The sequence below is a fragment of the Bacillus rossius genome, chromosome 10, assembly GCF_032445375.1.
Source record: "Bacillus rossius redtenbacheri isolate Brsri chromosome 10, Brsri_v3, whole genome shotgun sequence".
Classification (NCBI taxonomy): Eukaryota; Metazoa; Arthropoda; class Insecta; order Phasmatodea; family Bacillidae; genus Bacillus; species Bacillus rossius.
The window spans coordinates 22,515,034-22,535,833 of record NC_086337.1 but is presented as its reverse complement, the minus strand read 5'-3'; the positions used below and the strand labels follow the sequence as shown (position 1 = coordinate 22,535,833).

Here is a 20,800-nt window from a genome sequence, read left to right as displayed (position 1 = left end):
GAAGTTGCCTAATACACATCTTTTTTCTGGGCAGTGGAAACATCTCTCGAATCTGAGAATGGCAGATCCCCACTTTGGAACACCTGGTCCAATTGAAATGTTGCTTGGAGCCGAAATTTTCCCTCTTTTGTTAACTGGTGGTCGTGTCGAAGGCATTCCTGGCTCTCCAACAGCATTGGATTCCATTTTTGGGTGGTTGGTCATGGGAAAAATCGAATCGATGTCTGGGTCTCCAGTGTCTGGATTATCAACATGTTTTCATGCTTCACTTGTGCCACTGGAAGATACCATGAAGAAGTTTTGGGAACTCGAAGAATTTCCAGATGTGATCCCTGAAACACCGGAAGAAGTTAAGTGTGAAGAGATCTTCAGAACTACTCATAAGAGAGGAGCTGATGGCCGCTATACAGTCAAGTTGCCATTCAAAACTATGGCCCCAGAACTGGGAGAGTCAAAATCTCAAGCACTAAGGTGCTGGGGAAATTTAGAACAGAGATTATTTCGCCAACCAGAGCTCAAGTCTCAGTACGAAAACTTCATGAAGGATTACATTACAGAGGGTCACATGGAACTAGTGGCTGAAGCAGAACAAAACGTGAGACTGGGTTACTACCTACATCTCTCACCACTGTGTCTTAAAACCTGACAGCACCACCACAAAACTTCGTGTTGTTTTTGATGCATCGGCAAAGACGTCATCTGGACTGTCCTTAAGTGACACCTTGCTACCAGGAAAGAAGTTACAGGGCGACATAAGTAACCTTATTCTTCGCTTGCTGATGTCCAGCAAATGTACAGACAAATTCTACTGGATCCACAGCAACAGGACTATCACAGAATCCTTTGACGCTCCAACTTAAGGGACCCAATCCAGGAATATCGGCTGAAAACCGTAACATATGGTGTCTCCGCAGCACCGTTTCTTGCCATTCGAACATTTCACCAACTTGCGGAAGATGTGAAACCAAGGTACCCTCATGCAGCAAGTGTCCTTGTGGCTGACACCTATGTGGATGACGTAGTGACTGGTGCAGATACACTGCAGGCAGCTGTACAATTGCAACAGGAACTAGTTGGTCTTCTCAAGTCTGGTGGCTTCAATCTCCGCAAGTTTGCCAGCAACAGTTCAGAGTTTCTTGCCCAACTGCCACCATCTCAACTACAACAACCTATTGCTCATTTGTTTGACACTGAAGGGAATTCAAGTCTGAAGGTACTTGGTCTTCATTGGAATGCTAGGTTAGATACTTTTTCGTACTATGTACACTCCATGAGCAGCAGCTGCACTAAGAGGGGCATTCTATCTGATGTGGCAAGAATATTTGATCCACTAGGTTGGCTATCACCTCTGTTGTTATTGGCAAAATCAATGATACAAGAGTTATGGTTAGAAGGTGTTGACTGGGATGACAACCTGCCTACCAGATTAGAGGTGAAGTGGACTCGTTTCAAGGAGGAGCTGTCTTTAGTGGAGGAAGTTACTATACCCAGGGGACCTCTTGTAGGTGCGCGAGACTCATTGCTCGAACTTCATGGTTTCTCTGACAGTTCAGAGTTAGGATATGCTGCTGTAGTATATCTTCGTACCCTAAGTACATCTGCTGATGGGTCGGTCCAAGGTAGCACCAACCAAAAGGGTTACCTTACCTTGTCTCAAACTTTGTGGAGCTGATTTACTCTCAAAACTTCTGCGTTATATTGTGGGTGTTCTTTCATCTCTAAATTTTAAGAACATTTACACCTGGACAGATTCCACTGTCACCCTAGCTTGGATACGGTCATAGTCTCATAGATGGAAATCATTTGTGGCAAATCGTGTGGGAGAAATTCAAACAAACACTTCACCTGAGTAGTGGCATCATGTTCCTTCGGCTGATAATCCGGCAGACTGCGCCTCCAGAGGTCTTCTGCCCTCACAGCTGGTCAACCATACGTTTTGGTGGACAGGCCCATCATGGTTGCGTGAGGGACAAACCACATGGCCACATTTCAGTTAGACGTCATCTCTCGATAATGCAGAGTTGATAACTGAACAGCGTAATCAGCCTGCTGAACCCTTTGTCGGCGCACTCACAGACGGAGACCTATCGCTGCTTCATCAGTTTTCATCCCTCACGAAAATCAAACAGATAACAGCCTACTGTTTGCGCTTTATAAACATGAGAAGTTCTCACAAGGAGAAAAGAAGTGGTGCTCTTCAGGTGAGCGAGCTTCAAGCAGCACTCTTGGTGTGGGTCAGGAGGACCCAGGCTGTTGAGTTCGCTACTGAACTCTTGGCTGTGGAAAAAGGTCAATGCTCAATCTCCTTGAAGAAATTGAACCCTTTCGTAGATTCAAATGGCATATTCAGAGTTGGTGGTAGGCTCCAGGCATCGGACTTGCCGTATAGCCAAAAACATCCTATCTTGCTTCCAAAACGGTGTCGCTTGACAGAACTGATCATCGATCAGCTACACAAGGACTTGCTGCACCCAGGCCCTCAACATTTGCTTTCTGTCCTGCAGCAAGACTTCTGGGTTGTGAATGGCAAGGATGTTATCAGGCAGCAACTGCATAGGTGTGTAATCTGTTTCCGTGTCAGGCCAAGCCCAGTAATTCCTAAGATGGGTAACCTGCCAGCTGAAAGAATCACACAGGCCAAACCATTCCTAAAAACTGGAGTTGACTGCTGGACCATTTACCATAACAATGGCTCGGACCCGAAAACCACGGACATTTCGTGCGTATATTTGTTTGTTTGTGTGTTTTACCACCAAGGCTCTACATCTTGAATTGGTGTCCGATTTATCTACCGAAGCGTTTATAGCTGCATTTCGTAGATTTGTGGCCCGACGTGGTTCTTGCACAGACATCTTCAGTGACTGTGGAACAAATTTTGTTGGTGCTAATCATCAGCTGAAGGCTTTGCAGTCCTTCCTTGGAGATAAAACCAACAACAATATTATCACTCATGCCTTGGGCAGCCATGGAATTCAATGGCACTTCAATCCACCAGGCGCACCTCATTTTGGAGGACTGTGGGAGGCAGGGGTGAAGTCTGTCAAGGCTCATTTGAGTAAGGTGATTGGCAGTCAGCTGTTGACGTATGAGGAGTTTTATACAGTCCTCACCCAAGTTGAGGCCATATTGAATTCACGGCCGCTGACCCCATTGTCAACAGACCCGAGTGACCTGACAGCGCTGACACCAAGTCATTTCCTCACTCTGGGCCCTCCTCAAATCTTACCTGAAGAGGATGTGACTTCGGTGCCTATGAATCGGCTTTCAAGATGGCATCTTTTGCAACAAGCTCACCAATGCTTCTGGCAGCGATGGCATAAAGATTATTTGCATCAGCTGCAGGTGCGGGGGAAGTGGAATCAAGCTGGCTTGAATGTGCAACCCAACACACTAGTGTTGATTCAAGACCCTAACTTGCCTCCACTTCGTTGGAGACTTGGACGAGTGATAAAAACTTTTCCAGGTCCTGATGGGGTGGTACGTGTGGCACAACTCCGTACACTCCAGGGACTTTTTACTCGACCGTTAGTGAAGCTGTGCCCCTTACCCCAAGACTAAGTTGAAATATTTATTTCAAGGTGGGCGGGATGTTCAGTGACTTTTAAAAAAGGACCCTTTGTATATGTTTCTCATTTGTTTGTGCTCGGAGCATGGACATGTAACAGTGTTTTTCTTTTTGTTGTTGGTTGTGTGCGGACAAAACTTTCTCCTTGCTTGTGTATCCAACAAAGGACAGTAAAAATTAAGATGGCCGCCTAGACACAAGTTGGTGCTGGGCGCTGCTAGAATTCACCAATTTTCGGGTGAATTCTTTAACTTCCGTAGTCACGGAACAGTAATAAAGCATACATTTTCAAACTCTGCACTATTCCTACTTATTTAAAACCAAAAGGTTTCAAAATAAAATAGTACCTAATCTTAAAAATATCAAAATTCCACTTAATATAAATTCTGAATAATTTCTTTCCAACAATTTATATCAATGTATATCTTGAAACACATAAAACATTCAAAAAAAAATTTAATTAGTTGAAAAATTTTATTGTAGCCAAGCTCACACATAAAAAAATGGTTACTTTTCACTTCAGTCAAATCACGGCTGATATGTGCTACACACCTTATTTCTGTTAATATCTACAAGAGCCAGTAGAGAACTCGAGTATCTTAAACGTGGAGCGCTTGGCCTGGGCTAGGCTCATCCCTCACACGAGGTTGCCAACTCAGTCACACGCTGTCACAGTACATGGCTACCTGCCTCCTTGCCTGCCGTTACGCCAGCCTGGCAGCTTCACTCCACCGGGAGCCGCGCTCTTCGCATGCTGTGCACATTTTTTTACATACTTTTTCTAATATTAAAACAATTGTCAACTACGGTAACTTGTGCTGCAATTTGTGCTTGATTTTGAGGGCGTACCGGTGTTGAGATGCGAATATCGGAAGGAATTAATGGGCGCCACCACGTGAGTGGGCACGTGGACCCGGCTGAAGACTCTAACCCAGGGCATTACGTGGCCCGTGTGTGGCGAGATATTAGCCCTCTAGATGTTACTCGCAGCTCCTGTCCCTACCTAAGCCCGCTCTCAGCGTCGGGCACGCTTCTAATCCGCAGTGGGCTCTCAGGGCGTCCCACACGCCGCCGGCCAGGTTAGGAACCCACGTGGCCCCCCGAACACAAAAACACGTAACACAGTTAATTGGTTTTTATTCTACTCACGGTTTACGTCCTTACACGCTTCTTCACTGATACAACTGAGAAAACGCCCGAGGCACGAATCAGATTAGAGGAGGCTGACCACGCACGTGGCCGCCTCAAGGCAGAGACACGTCCGCCCTCGGCCGGCGGGAGAGAAAGACTGGGGTGAGCTCATGGTTTGCAGGTGGCAACATGGCGCCCTTCGCACCGAACACAATTACCGTTACAATTTAGCTGTAGCGTGCCCCGGGTCACTATAGAAAATACATAACTAATTTTACAATAATTATTAAATTACTTCCATGTCCAGACTGTCTGTAATAATTACTTATAAACATAAAACAGGGTTCGAATGAGTTCCATGCTAGTTCCTCCGTCGCCCGCTAGGGAGCGTCCGTGTTCGTGCTTGGACTTATAAAACACTAAAAGATCATGAAGTTATTAATTAAAAACACTTACATGCATAGTCATCGTTACACTGTTTGGGGCGGAAAGAAAAAGGTTACAATGTTAATTAATATATTTAGGGGTGCGGCGCACTGCATCTAAGCGCCCTCTTGCCGGGCTAGAAACACACGCACACACGCACGCACGAGCGGGAGGTTTGAACTGAGACGGTGGTTTGGCGGTGTCATATCGGGCTCAAAGGGGCTGCAGTCCCGGACGACGTCAATTTGTAAACTAGTTACCAATTTAATTTAAAGTATATACTGCATTTTGGCTTGTATTGCTAGAGGTCCTGATTTAATATCTTGGCCCAGGTATGATTGTGTATAATGCCTAGCATAAACTGAAGAAAAAAAATTTCATTGAAGGAAAAAAATTCCAGATTTCATATATCTAATAAATTTAAAAAATATATACACAATACACCCTCATTCGAAAATTCATAAGCACTTTAAATTTTATGTACTAAAATACTTCCTAATGTACATGAAAATACACTATTCAAAATCAAAATTATACACTTTACTACACAATGATACTCTGACCAAAAATTTTTTACCTGTAATTTCACAAAGAATTTTCAAAGATAGTTTGTATGCATGAAATTTTATGATACTGTTGAAATGATATCATTTAAAAATTAATATAAAATTTTTACCATTTAAAAATTTACGTATATGAAACACATAGTAAAACATTCAAGATTGAAACTAACATGTCATATGTTTTTAAACAGAGAAATTATAGTCTTTGTCTTTCTAACACTTTTTGTTTTGTCTAGAGACATAAGAGACTGTAAAATCCATATAAAACTAAACAATAACGATTCAATCGCGAACAACTCAATTGGCAGCAAGCGTGCACAATAGCACAACTTACCGCCATGATGGTTGAACAACTGTTGCTTCATTGCCGGAAGCTGCAGGGCTACCCACCTCGGCAGGCAGCCGACTTGAAAACTTGGCGCTGCTAGCAAGCAGCATGGGAAGTTCAAAATTCAAATGTTTCTAACACTATACACTAAATTAACCCACAATATTTACAAGTCCAAACACTTTGAATGCTATGATACACACAAAATTACTTTTTGAAAAAAATAGGTACATATAAAAAAAAAAGTATTGCTAGTATGATCATATGACACTTGAAAATAGAACAAATGCATGAAACTGGAATTTTTTGAAACAATGGCTTAAGCTACCCCTTTGATGCTTTTCTTTTGTGTTTCTTTTTTCTTTATAGTTAGGCTCTCGCATCTTTAGTCCTTGTGCAATTAATGGATGTACTATCTATCGAAGTAAGCATTCTTAAAAAAATATTTTACTTTTGGAAGCATTAATGTCCTCCAAATTTCTTTGCCGAACAAAATTCTTTCTATATGGAAGTCATTACCTATTCATATAAAATTAAAAAAAGTGTGTGTTTTCTTTAGATGCAGCTGTCCAAGTTTTTCTTCTAGACACATTTTTTTTGTTCTTGAAATTTCTTAATTGTACCCGGCTGAAAATAAGTTGACCATCATCTGCTATTAGTCCATCCGGGAATGCTCTGAGAATTGGAAAGTGTGGATATACAAAAAAGCCACACTTCAGATTTCAACATATTCTTAGCCACATTTACGTTGACTTTTCCAAATTGAACGGCTTTGGAATTAAGTTAAATGTGATACAAAATTGATTTTAATTCAAGATGTTTGTGTTCATCTTACCACAGAACCAAAATTAGATGCTGTAAGTCTGTTCATACGAGCATCCCACAATTTAGTGTTCTTTCCAACTCATGAATATGCTGTAATGTTGTGGCATCACGGTTCAAGTTTAAGAGGATTAACTTCATTTATTTATAAAGTTCGTCAGGGCCAGAACTATTGTTTGGTTGTCTTTTTTTTCTTTGGAGGGCCATCTTCGTACTGGAGACAGCAAACTGAGCTGCATTTCTCTCTTTAAAAAAACTATTTTCAAGGGCTTTCCTGAATTTTTACTAAATTTTATTTTCCATGCCATGGGTTTAAATGCCAACTAGGACCAATGACATGGGCCAGTTCAGCTCCCAATACAGCGTGCGTGATTAGAGCCTCTTTTAGCAAAGTTAACCATACTCATATGTCACTCAGCCTGATTTGTAGTTTTGTTCAGTACGAGTCTATCAGCTTTCATGGGTTCAAGAGCCTTTCCAATGGAGTCCAAAATCCCTGACTCTTTCATCAATGGCACAAAATTTTCATCGTGGTATTTTTTCTTCACAGTAGTATTCTTCCAACAGTTTACATGACAACCAAGTAAATGGCAAAGACCACATTTTATGTCCTGTTTCAGTTGAAAGACAGATGTGCCAATAGCAGATTTTCCAGAATTTTCGGTTGCTTTTCTAGCACCGGATTTTAGTCTTACTGTTCTTGAGTCAAGCAAACTTAGCGCAGGTGGTGGAAATGCCATATTTCTTGAAAAATTAGGCAAACAGTTTTGATAGTTTTTTACAATGTGGTTTACACACTCAACTTACCTAATGACATCCCTTCCATAACAAACTCACGGCTTTATTCTGGAACACTCAAATCTCAGTCATCAATTTAAAAATTGTATTTTAACCCATGCTGCTCAATACTCATGTAGATACTTTTCTACAATTATTATTATTATTATTTACATTATTGTGCTAGGACCACTATAGTTTTTAAAACAAAGATGTTTCTTCACTTTTGGGTCGTTGATTCTTACGAATTCGCATGCGGAGCAATACATCCCTTTCTTTTCCAGGTACAAGAATTGGTTTGTTTCAGCTATGATGATGCAAGCCTGCAAAAGGAATTATAGGAAACATGAACGGTATGCACTTCAATTTGACGTTGTACCTCCTTGCCCTTAATTAAAGTCCGGGTCCCAGCCCTGTCCTCATCATGCTGCAGCAGAGCATGGTTGGGCAAGCGGCAGGTCACCCATCCACCATTCGTGGGCGGCTGGGAAAAATATTGCATGTAGTTTATTTACACTTTCAAATTCCTACTTTAGGAAGAACCTAAATATTTTACTCAATGATAAGGTGATTAGTTAAAACAAAAATAATATAAATTTATATTTAAATATTATTCTTGCAAGTAACTTCCAATCTTTTCTATTTTTTTTTTTAGGAGGGGAAGGGGTTAGTTTGTAAAACACTGCTCTATTTTTCCACAGTCCATCATCGACCTAAAGGTCACATGAGTTAAAATCATGTGTAGCTGTTTGTGTAGTTTTCCAGCATCAACTAAGTTTAATCTACAAACAGGATAAAATAAAAATTTTTAAGTTTCTTAGGTTGTATCATGATGATGAATTTAATTCAGAAATATAGAAACAGCTTATAATTTAAAATATTAATTTTTAGTGTTTGACAGAGTGCCTGAGTAGAAACCCTGGCTCAAGAACTCAGGCCGTGTTGTCAGATGAAAATAGGTTGCAAGTTTGTAAGCGGTCCCCTGAATAACTTTATACGTAGTACTAACTAGGGATGATAAATTAAACCCTTGTATTTGTCATGGGTGTATCAATTGAAATATATTAGTGTGTAAGCCAATCCCTTGATATGCTTTTCACCAAACAGTGTGTAGGCCTACTGTCAAAAATCTTAAAGTTAAGCCGCCTCTTCTCTCACATCTAATTTGTTGCATAGAGACGTTCTTTATTATCTACTAGCTAAACCCGGCCACGCTTTGCTGTGGCACAGTTTAATATTAATTCATTGTTTAATTTAATATTTTACTGTGCATGGCTGTGGAATGTAATAGAAGAAATAAAAATGTGTTTAGCTTAAATATTTTTATTGTAAAGCTAATGGAAGGACTACATTCCTTGTTTTCCCATTTTTTGCATAAACATATAGATCAGATGGTTTACCGACTCTGGAGCACCCGACATATAACTGTCCATGAGAGAAGCATTCATTTTCTAAATTCAAACCGCACACTTGCAAAGATTGTCCTTGTGCTTTATTGATGGTCATAGCGAACACAAGGCGTATTGGAAATTGAAGTCGTTTGAACTCGAACGCCATATCTGTCGGAATAAGTGGCATTCGTGGAAGTAATACGTCTTCACCTTTATGAAGTCCAATCAAAATTGTTGCTTCAATAAGATTATCCATTAATTTTTTAACTACTAATCGTGTACCATTACATAATTTAGGCTGACAGATATTTCGAAGCAATATAATTGGCACACCAATTTTCAAATTCAAAATATGTGGTGGTAATCCTGGAACATCGAGTGAATTGAGAAATTCCGTTGGAAAGTTCACTGCTTCATTTTGGTGCACTACTGAATCAATAGATTTGTATGTCATTGTTTCACCTTCGATTCTGTTTATAATACTATTGTTCATATCGTGTACGTCAACATTTTTAGCCGCTAGAATGGCTCTTTCGCTCAACCATGCATGATTTTTGAATTTTGTTTCAATGTTTTGGAATACCTTGTCTACTAATTCCTCTTTTGAATCTACGATGTTGCATAAATCAGATGATAAGCTGATTTTTCCTGTTTCTGGATTTGTAGGTACAGTGCCGTTACCAACTTCAATTAATTGTCTTGAAAATATGACTGCTGTTGGATCGTTCTGAAGTTTAACTCGCATATTCGTGGTTAAATGCATTTTTTTACTGTGCTCCAAAAATTTGAATATTTTAAGCAGGCATGCAATTCATCAGCAGGTGTTGAGCGAGGTATCACTGGGAGCGTTTGCCTGAAATCACCGGATAGTAACACCAACACTCCCCCAAATGGATCTGGATTATTTCGCAAATATTTCAGTGTATGGTCTAATGCTTCCAATGACTTTTTGTGAGCCATTGTACACTCATCCCATACAATGATTTTGCACGTCTGAAGAACTTTTCCCATTCCTGATGTTTTTGAAATGTTACATGTTGGACTTTCTGTGCATTGCATGTTTAGTGATAGTTTAAGAGCTGAATGCGCTGTTCTACCTCCTTCCATTAATGTTGCAGCAATACCCGAGGAAGCAAGAGCTAATGCAATATGGCCATTTGAACGGATCGTAGCAAGGATTAAGGAAATTAAGAATGTTTTTCCAGTTCCACCTGGAGCATCCAAAAAGTACAATCCACCGGATTGGTTGGCCACAGCTTGTATGATAGTATTATATTATATACTATATTTTGTTCTTGAAGGAGTCTCGGTGTATTTTCCTGGACGAACAATTATCATAACAACGTACGTGATTATAACAAATTATAATAGCAATATATAAGATATAAGCTATAAGATAAGAATTATTTAATTTTCAAATGTATTGTACGAAATCTATTTTTTAATTTAAACGTATTTTTATCAATAGAGTCGAAAGAATATACTTTCAAATTAAATAAAGTTTTTTATTCTTTCTTGAAATATATATATATATATATATATACATATTTGTGTAAATTATAGTCGTCAAGGCACAATGGTCGAGTAGCCTGATGTGCTTGAACTTCGACAATATGGTACAGCATCGTCGAGCGTGGTCACAACTAAGTTGGGTGACCATGATATTTAGTTATAGAAACTTTTTTTTCCGACTTTTCCGGTGGATTTTCCCAAACTTTTATTTCATATAAACACTCTTCTGTTAAGATGCAATGTTCTGTAAAAATTTCAATCCAAACCATCGTATACTTTCCGAGTTTTGCGGCCAAATACATACGGAAGCTAAATTTTTATATATATAGATTTATAATGTTTGATTGCAACAGATGAACAGAATGTACTGGTATATTGTATTTGGTGTAAATAGTTTACAGAGTAATCATTAGTGTAAAAAGACATAACTCCCCACTCCACTGTCCACTTCTTTAACTGTAACCGTGTCCGTAAGGCCTCTCGTTCCAACCGCCATCCTTTATGGCACTAATAAATGTTATTCCATTTTATAAATTCCCTTTGGCAATATCTAGTTATATATATATATAAAAGAAAACCTAATGCAAATAATAAATACAAATATTTCACCACACAAATATATGTAAACACATTTATAGTGGTGTGTGAATAGTAGTTGATTTTGATGGTCAAATATTTTCGAATTTAACAATAAAATTTTCAAAGTAATTGGAATAACTTTAAAGTCAAATATGTAGTTATCTTACATTTCCACAAAGGTATCACCATACAGAACATGAATAGTGAAAATAAAAATACTACATTAACTTTTGCAGACAGTGAAAATGACACCATGTTTATTAACTATGGAAGTGATGTGACGATTTCCTTAAGAGTTAATATTCATTATATATTCTAATTCCTCAGTGTGAAATATTAAAAAATGCATTGCTGTAAATGGTGGTAGTAATAATAATAATAGGCCTAATCCCAATTTTATGACCACTAGGAAAAACGACCCTCTCCGAAAAAGGGCCTGTTTTGGGAGATATGTACATGAGAAATTGTTTGAGAAACCACCAGCCTGCTTGTGTTACCTATCAGCCCAAGGTTGATGGCCCTTTGAATAGTAACTGGTATTTGAGATTCAGCACTTGGTGTTGTCTCTGAGCACCCACACACGTACATACCCACACCACTTTGAGGCAGACATTCCTCCAGCTGTCCGGAAATAGCGGCGGTGAGGTCTGCCACACTCTCAGTGTGCGAGATAACACTGCGTGAAATATACACCATGTAATTTGAAGTCATTTAGGTTTTAAACTCTGCAATAACAAAAAATTGACATTATTCCCGTAGTTGCTAGCTGTCAGACGAACGGCATCATTTGGACTGGTCGCACAAGCAGCCTTGTCTGACGGGGCAAACCTCCCGCCATCTCATCACGCATCAAGTGAGGTCATGCATGCACTTATAGGGTATCATTGTTCTCGCAAGACATCCACCTATAAAAATAAATAATTTAATACAACTTGTTTATTATGTTCTTCCTAGAGAAGCAAAAAATAGGGAGGGGGGGGGGGGGGGAAGGGGAATACTTCCATTGCACTGAAGTTCTCATGGAAGTCACGAATTGAGTAATTATTGCAGGAGTAACCAGTGGTGCAAATAAATTAAGTTTTGCTGCTAACTTTTAAAATTAATTTACATTTTCAATTGAACATTTTCCTGTGGTGCCACGTGGACATGGGTTTTTTTCCCCAACGAAGCCATTTTTTTACAGCTTACGCCTACGCACTCAAACAATTCACTTTAAAATGTAGGGCACTATGTTTATTATAAGCTGTAATTTATTTCACAGTTAGCCAACTGTAACCAACAATTTGGCCTTGACTACTTAATATTCACATGAACATGAAAATAAACTTTTTTTAATTTAATGATTACCTAACCTAATGTTCCATGTAATACTATTTGTTTACCCACATTTTAAAGCTGTGGAAGTAGACATTTTACCTCAATTTTATGTAGTTAAAAAATTAACATATTTCTTAAATCCAAAATAATAGCATCACTTGATCAGTTTTTAAACAAAAAATTGAAGGTTTTTTCAAAGCACATTATGGCACAAAATATTTTTGGTGGAAGTAGATGAAAAGATATTAAAATTTAAAAAAAAAAAATTGTTTGTTTTGTCTTCAGAATTTTTACTTTCCACCACAGCCATGCAGCCCTAAATTTTTCTTTCTATTCAGGAAAAGATACATTAGTGCTGTTATCATGCCACCACTGACTTTTTTAATCTTTACTTTAAAAGAAAAAATATCTAGCAGAATATTTGTATATCTCAAAGCCTGTTCTTACAGATGGCGTTTTAGATTCACTTGAATATAAAAAAATATTTACTGATATCTTTTTTCAACAATATTAAAATGTACTATGATTTCTGTTGTAGAACTGCAAAACAACCCACGTATGAAATTTTTATCTGAAAAGATGTAGATGTAGAAAACATGTTTTAACGTAAAATTTATCATCTAATCGCTGTACCAGAGACAGCCTTAATATTATATAACTAGCTGACCCGGCGAACTTCGTACCGCCTTAGCGTAGCAATGATGCACTACTTTATTTTGTATAGCTGACCTATCTTAGGTATGAGTACCTATTCAATTTGAATCACTATAACTGAAAAGGACCTTACTAATTTAATTAAATAAAAAACAAAATATATATTGTCAAAATAGTGTTTATTCCATAGGATTCAATAATTCCACTAATGTTTTTACAAATTGCTATTGAACAACTTGGCATTTTTAAATAAACAATGAGCTCAATACCACGCACGCTCTATAAATCAACTAATAGTCTCTGTACCCCTCACTGCTTCTCTCTACTCTAATGCTTTTTGATAAACTATATTTTCAGTTTTATGTTCTGGCGCGTAAATAAATAATGTTGATGGTTTTCCGACACGGGAACAGGCGACATATAATTGGCCATGTGAAAAACATGGATTTTCTAGGTTGATGCCACATACACTTAGCGACTGCCCTTGCGATTTACTTATTGACATTGCAAATGCAAGCCGCACTGGAAACTGTAAACGCTTAAAGCTGAATGTCATAAGGTTACTTTAAAAATATTTATATTGTACAAAGTGTTGGGTTAGTTTGGAAATAATTTTATATATGGTGGTTCAGTATTCTTAAATTTTCTAATTTTCCGTTAAATTTTTTCTTTCATAAGAACCTTCTCGTGACAATAACAAACACAACAAAAAAAAAAATTAGTGAAATCGGTCCAGCCGTTCACGCGTGATGCCCTGACCAAGGAAACCGGGTTTCATTTTTATATATATAGATAAGCAGATACAGAATTAAGATTAACAATAAAGCCAGTAAAAACACAAAAAAAATGCACTGGATTGCTCCACGCTAGGCCTAATGACAGCAATGACTTGCTCTACTATTTACGCTTTTCAATAAATGAGGCAATAAAAATAACGAAACGATAAAATTTTGACTTGTAATGTGTAATGGTGTTCCTTTTCAAAAAAAGATCTTGGAAGTGAAAGAAGGACTGATTAATATTTAAAATATTAAAAAAAGAGAAAACATGATGGAGATCAGTCCAACATGCCAAGCTTGACAAAACGTTTCACTTTTCACAAGAAAATCTTTATTAATCAAAAGTTAAATCGTTTTAAGAATCTGTTGACTAAACATATTATGAAAAAATTGTAGTGCACGACAAGGCAAGATAATATGTGAATTGAATGGGATGGAAAAAAATGTTTTGCTTAGAATACTAATTTTACTGAAGCGAGATTAAGAACACTATAAATACATTTACGTATTCTTAGTCAAGTTGAAAGCACTTGAATATTTTAAAGCACACTTAACTTGTACACAATTATTTGGTTTGGTACCATGAAAGTTAAGAACATAAATTAAATAAGCTTACATCGGTTTTGCATTACATAGTAAAGGTGTATCTAAAATTGAATATACAGTAGAATACCGGTACAACGTACCTCATTATAAAGTATATTTCACTTTAACGTATTTTTTTTAAGTCCCCGCCAAAAATCGTATCTTCACCATGCAAAATGGTTTCAGTTTAAAGTATCATATTTTCACTATAACGTATAAATTCTACTCGTAGCGTGGCATTACTACACCAAAATTTACTTAAACTGGTAAATAAATTTCCAGCTAAATGATTAATGTTGTAGAACAAACATACACAAATACCACCACAACGTATTATCTAACCTCTAAACCCTGAAAACAAAGTTACAAACAGTTGCGCGCACTACCATAGATTATACCATACGTAGTATGCGACGTGAGCAACACAACACCATTCGATACATTGAAACATGGAATTTTGAGAGTAGTATTAATTATTTAGACAATAGTGTTATGCTACGCTAATATACTGTTTGACGTCTGTGCCGGGATATTTTATTGTTATTGTTGAGTTTATTTTCAGGTTACGTTATTTAGACACCGCATTGTATTTGTGCTGCAAAATGAGATAAATGGAGATAAAAAGAAACGAAAGCAATTCACGCTTAAGGAAAAAGTGGAAATACTCAGAGAACTAGACAAAGGAAAAAAGCAAGTCGCAGTTGCGAAGACATAATATGAGATAGAACATTTAGTTCAACAGAGCATCATTCAAGCTCAAAAACAAACTGAAATAACACATTTTTTAAAAGTAACTAAACTTAAATTATACATACACACCAATGTTTAAACTGAAGTCAGATGTTGGCTAAAAAATAATGTATCTTACAATATCGCTATTTTTGTATTTTTTAATTTTTTTTTTTCTCTTTGTAAAGATGATATGTATGTATGTTTCAGTACTAAGTACTTTCAGTACTAAGTACAAAAACTTGAGGTCCCTGTAAGTACTTAGTACTGAGATTCCACTGTAATCTACTTAAAGTTGGGAAATTTTTGATTTTAAATGATAGTTGAATTCAAAGATTATGGCGAATAATTTACTTTAAGACACACAGAGTGGTTATATTGTTATATTATTAGCATATTACACAAACAAATATACATAACAGTACCATCATATTAACACCATCAAGTATGTGAACTTGTTGGAAACAGTTAGCCAAAACACTCAAACTTACATTATTCACACCAGTTAACAATCATCAAACGAAAAACACAAAAAAAAAAAAACACATTATATCATGAGACATTTAATTTTGCAAACCGGTGTTTTTACTTTCAAAACACATCGGAAATAAAAATTATTAAAAATATATAGCTTTTATATTAAATGAATAGTAATATATAATACACACAAGAAAACTGCATAAAAATTTGAAGAACACATCTAAGCTAAACAACTCATTTCATGTATCACTTACAAGCATAGAAAATGATGTAGTACAATAAAGAACGCAAGTAAAAACTAGTTTATGTACAAAGTTGTCGACATGACCGAAAGGAAGAACACTTCGAACACGCAGTACATACAGCTGGACACGAACACACCGATCACACACTACTCCCGCACTTGTGATGAGGACGACGGTGGCGACAGCGCGTCGCCCACCACGGATGTTGACGTGTTGGCAGAACTGCAGCCGGGCACGTGCAGGTCGCATGCCCTGGCCTCGCTCTTCTTCTGGGAACACGCAACCAACCACAGCTTGGGACAGTCCAGTCGACACTCTGTCAGCAGCACATGTCCCTACTTAGCTTTTATAGATATCCCTGACCAAAACTAATTCCCGTGGTTTTTTTTTTAATTAAATAGTTGGTGAACCATACTTAGCTCTCTGTATATGGTATTTCGTACAAGTAATTTTGTAAAAATGGAACGGAAGTCATGAATGAAAATGTGACACAAAGATGGTGGACCCACGTGTGGCAGCATAAACCCGTATAATCACGTTTGTAAACATTAGGGTGTATACAAAACGTATTGGTGTGCCAAACAAAACTTTATGATGGTGAAACTACCCTGGAATATATTTTATATACTAAAAATAGTCACGGTGAAAAGTAATCTCAAGTTTTCAAATCCCTACGAAAACTGGCATTACAATGATTATAATACATAACAACTCGCTCCACAAAAAATGCATATTATTGAAAGAAAAAATAATTTTTTTTTTATCGCTGTGTTCCCCAAAAGTTGAAACATCTTGAAGAATGATCTAAAACCACAAGCCACTACTTGAATCTCAAGGTTACCTTGGTCCCATCGAGTGTCTTTGATGTTGCCAACCGCTGCCGCGCCCACGCGAACTGCTCCATCAGTTCATGGTGAGCTTCCAAGCTGTCTATGCATTGCAGACACACTGTCTTCGGCAGCTGATCATTCGCACTGATCTGAAGGCAATGCAAACAAGCATATGAAATACTGTCAAACGTGTACAATTACAGCTTACTGATCCACATATAAAACTGGAAACTATTGCAACCTTGCATTTAAACTAACTTAACTTTTAACTTTTGAAGTGAAACTTCTTTGCTGAGGGGGCTACAATTTCCTAGCAGTTACGAAAATTCCAATCGCATGAGGGAAATAGTTAGGTATGTGGTGGGGGAACAGTGAGGAGAATGTGTCAGCGGCGATGCCACTCCAACGCATGCACTAGTGGTCGAATGGGAATACGGACAAAGGAGAGTGTGTGCGTGCGTGTGTGTAAGTAATACTCATAATAAAAAAATTATTGCCATAAAGCCAAGAAAGGAAATTAGTTTTTCATGGTTTTATATGTCATTTGTAGTTTTATTCTGTGCATGTTGTTTGCTGTGCTAGGTAAGAGGTGTGTTGTAAGTGTTTCAATTGTGATTTTAAGTAAAAAATTTGTTTTCTCTGATTAGGTAAATATTTAGTTCATTAGGTGATGTAAAAAGTCTTGTCCTACGGTAGCTATAATAAGATTGGTAATTATTTGCACATGACCCTTCTACATGCTCAGCCTTAGAGATGGCCTGTCAGACCATTCTACAATGACATAGAAACTGAGATAGATTACACATACAGAGACTGGTCTCCCGGATCATTTAACTATCGCGTCAATACAAGTTCAGTATCATGTACTTGTCTCGAAGTAGGAATATTGTACAAAAGAAAATACCAGAATGTTAGTTTCATTAAGACTTGTATTTAGTGTCAAACTGTTACATGCCCACAACCCCCATATTTATGTGCTTGTCCTGTAGGAATGAAGGGGTGACAATGACTTAAGCGCTGCCATGTTGAAGATATCGGTTGGTTGGGTATGAAGAAGAGTGAGGGCAGGGCATGCGACCTGCATGTGCTCTGCTGCAGTTCTGCCAACACGTGGCAGGCGATGCGTCATGAGGACGATGTCCATACCACGTATCCAAGTTTATCCCCTTGATCCTGATGGCATGATTGTGTATACATTGATCCAGTGATTTAAATTTAACATGTCGAAAGATCCTGGTTATCAAAAATCTCTAATAACACAATTCAAACAAGTTATGGTAAATATTTACTTGGGCGGTATTTCCGAAAAAAAATGTTAAAAATCCGAAAATACCTTTATTTAATGCTCTTCAACTTCCTCTTTTCATTAAAAGTGGCGGAGGTAAGAAATTCCAAATACTTTAGGAGATATCGAATTTTTAAATTTCATCATATGTAGTTGAGCGGTATTTGCAAAAAAAAATGTTAAAAATCCGAAAATACCTTTATCATATGCTCTTCAACTTCCTCTTTTCATTAAAAGCGGTGGAGATAAGAAATTCCAAATACTTTAGGAGATATCGAATTTTTTAGTTTTGCAATACAAGACCTGTGGAACCATTCCAGCGGCGCCATTTTTGTTATTTTGCCGTTTGTACGTGAATACGTGAATCGTGAATGCGTAATTAATAAAATGGTTGATTAGGTCAGGTCAGTTACATTATTAATACTTTCAAACTAAGCCGACATTAAAAATTATTAAGTGAATTAATTTTAATGGCTGTTTAGTTTTAAAATATTTATAATGTAACTGACCTGACCAAACAAACCCGGACAGTTAGTGAACAGTAAACTAAAATGGTCGATTAGGTCAGGTCAGTTACATTATAAATACTTTCAAACTAAGGTGATATTAAAAATAATGTGAATTAATTTTAATTATTCTTTAGTTATAAATTATTTATAATGTAACTGACCTTACCTAACAAACCCGTAACAAAGGATGTACAGTAACTCACGTAAATTTTTTTGTTACTTATTACTTGCGCAACAATATCAAAATAACAAATAAGACTTTAAAATTAGAAACGTTAAAAACTCACCTAAGTTGGAGGCGGTAATTAAACACCGTTTTAAACAATAATTGAACTAAATAATCACGTATTAGTTCATTTGAATTCTGGCCTATCACGAACAATCACGTGACATCATTATCCAATAAAAAAAATAGATACTCGTACGTAAACAAGAAACAATGGTGCACGCACGCCACAGGAATGCGCTGGTTTTGTGCTGAAATTTAAAAATTCGATATTTCCTAAAGTATTTGGAATTTCTAATCTCCGCCGCTTTTAATGAAAAGAGGAAGTTGAAGAGCATATAATAAAGCTATTTTCGGATTTTTAACATTTTTTTTCGCAAATACCGCTCAACTACATATGAAGAAATTTAAAAATTCGATATCTCCTAAAGTATTTGGAATTTCTAATCTCTGCCGCTTTTAATGAAAAGAGGAAGTTGAAGAGCATATAATGAAGGTATTTTCGGATTTTTAACATTTTTTTTCGGAAATACCGCCCAAGTAAATATCTACCCAAGTTATGATAGGTCTTGTGGAAATGTTTTGTGTATATATTTGACAATTATAATTCTTTGTTACATTGCAAGTTTAATGTTATGTCCATGATCTTTTGCTGTACTAAATTAAACAAGTAAGCATCGTGTACCACCGGATTAATGTATACAGGTTCATGCCATTAAGATAAAGGGATAAACCTAGATATGTGATACAGAACCTTTACCATTACATCAACAGTATTTTGTTATTGAGATGCATACTAATTCTTCCCTTCTTGAAAACCACACTGATTATTCCATGTTTTTTTTTCCACTTACGAAAAAGTTAAAACTAACAAAAATCTTTATCATCATGGATAAATATAATCTACCAGGTTGCAATACCTTGAACATAATGAAACAAAAGCACTGCAACATGACATTACATTAGTGTTGTTACACCAACTCATTACTTTGCTTAGGTGTTTGCAAGCCAAGACCATCATATATACTCTAAAATTAATGAATCGTAAAGATATATGTAAAAAATATTTACAAAAGTCAAACAATCTTACACTGATCGGCAAGTAAGCATTTATCTTCTCTGGCAACTGCATTTTCTGTCCCTTTTCACCATAAATATGAATTACGTATCGATTCACTTTAGAACAAAGTCTACATATAAACCCGGTAATAATTCCTTTATCGGTACTTCCCATTGTGTTCAGTAAAAACTTTCATGAAAATTTACGTACACTTCAACAAACAAAGCATTATATCAAAACCAAGTTGAATACAACATCGCACCTGAGACAAACTTGTTTACACTCCTTTCGCAATAGACATCAACACGAAATAGTGTACACTTCAGTAACAGGGGAGATACACATTATAGCAGACCAGACTAAATTCTTAGACAATCTATGGTCTATCTTTTTTTTTTTTTTTTTTGCTAGTGGCCTACAGCCTTAAGCCCACGGCCATAGGGCAATGTGTCCTTATGCGAAGCTTTTATCATATCTTACCAATCAAATCTCTGTATGTAAATTAACACCCATGCCTTACCCGGGACTCAAACCCAGAACCCCTCGCACCGCAAGCCGGTGTGCATCAGACTGCGCTACGGAGGTCGGCATCTATGGTCTAAGACTAAATTCGACTTTTTTTTTTTGCTAAGTGGCCTACAGCTTATTACCAACAGCCAAAGAGTTAATTTGTTCTCGTTCAAACTTCGTTAACAAATCGTAATCAAATATCAATATGGCTTACCCGGAACTAGAACCCAGAAACCCTCGCACCATAGGCTGGTGTGCATCCAACAATAAAACGGAGGTTGGGCAAGCATTCGAACGACTACTTTGGGGAGCACAGCTTGAAAATTCAGGTGGTTTTATATGTAAAAATAATTCAATTTTAATTTTTTAAAAAATATTGTGGAAAAAATTATATTTCAATTTTTTAAAGACAAATTAAATTTTAAAAAAATTCTCACTAATAGTAATAAACTGATATAATTTACTCATTATAGATGTTATTTTTAATCATTTTTACA

General features: G+C 37.0%; 1 protein-coding gene across 2 annotated transcripts; it reads right to left on the bottom strand.

Annotated features, from left to right (window-relative positions):
* Positions 1–15,507: 15,507 nt before the first annotated feature.
* On the bottom strand, positions 15,508–20,105 carry LOC134535840 (uncharacterized). 2 transcript variants are annotated; one of them, XM_063375165.1, is made up of 3 exons: positions 19,824–20,105; positions 16,725–16,862; positions 15,508–16,152 (listed from the first exon to the last, which is right to left on the bottom strand). In XM_063375165.1, exons 1-3 carry the CDS (start codon positions 19,965–19,967, stop codon positions 16,030–16,032), a joined length of 405 nt encoding a protein of 134 aa, XP_063231235.1. In that variant the 5' UTR covers positions 19,968–20,105; the 3' UTR covers positions 15,508–16,029. The 2 variants fall into 2 exon arrangements, with proteins under 2 accessions (XP_063231235.1, XP_063231234.1); XM_063375164.1 differs by having other exon boundaries at positions 15,508–16,149; positions 19,824–20,098.
* Positions 20,106–20,800: the final 695 nt, after the last annotated feature.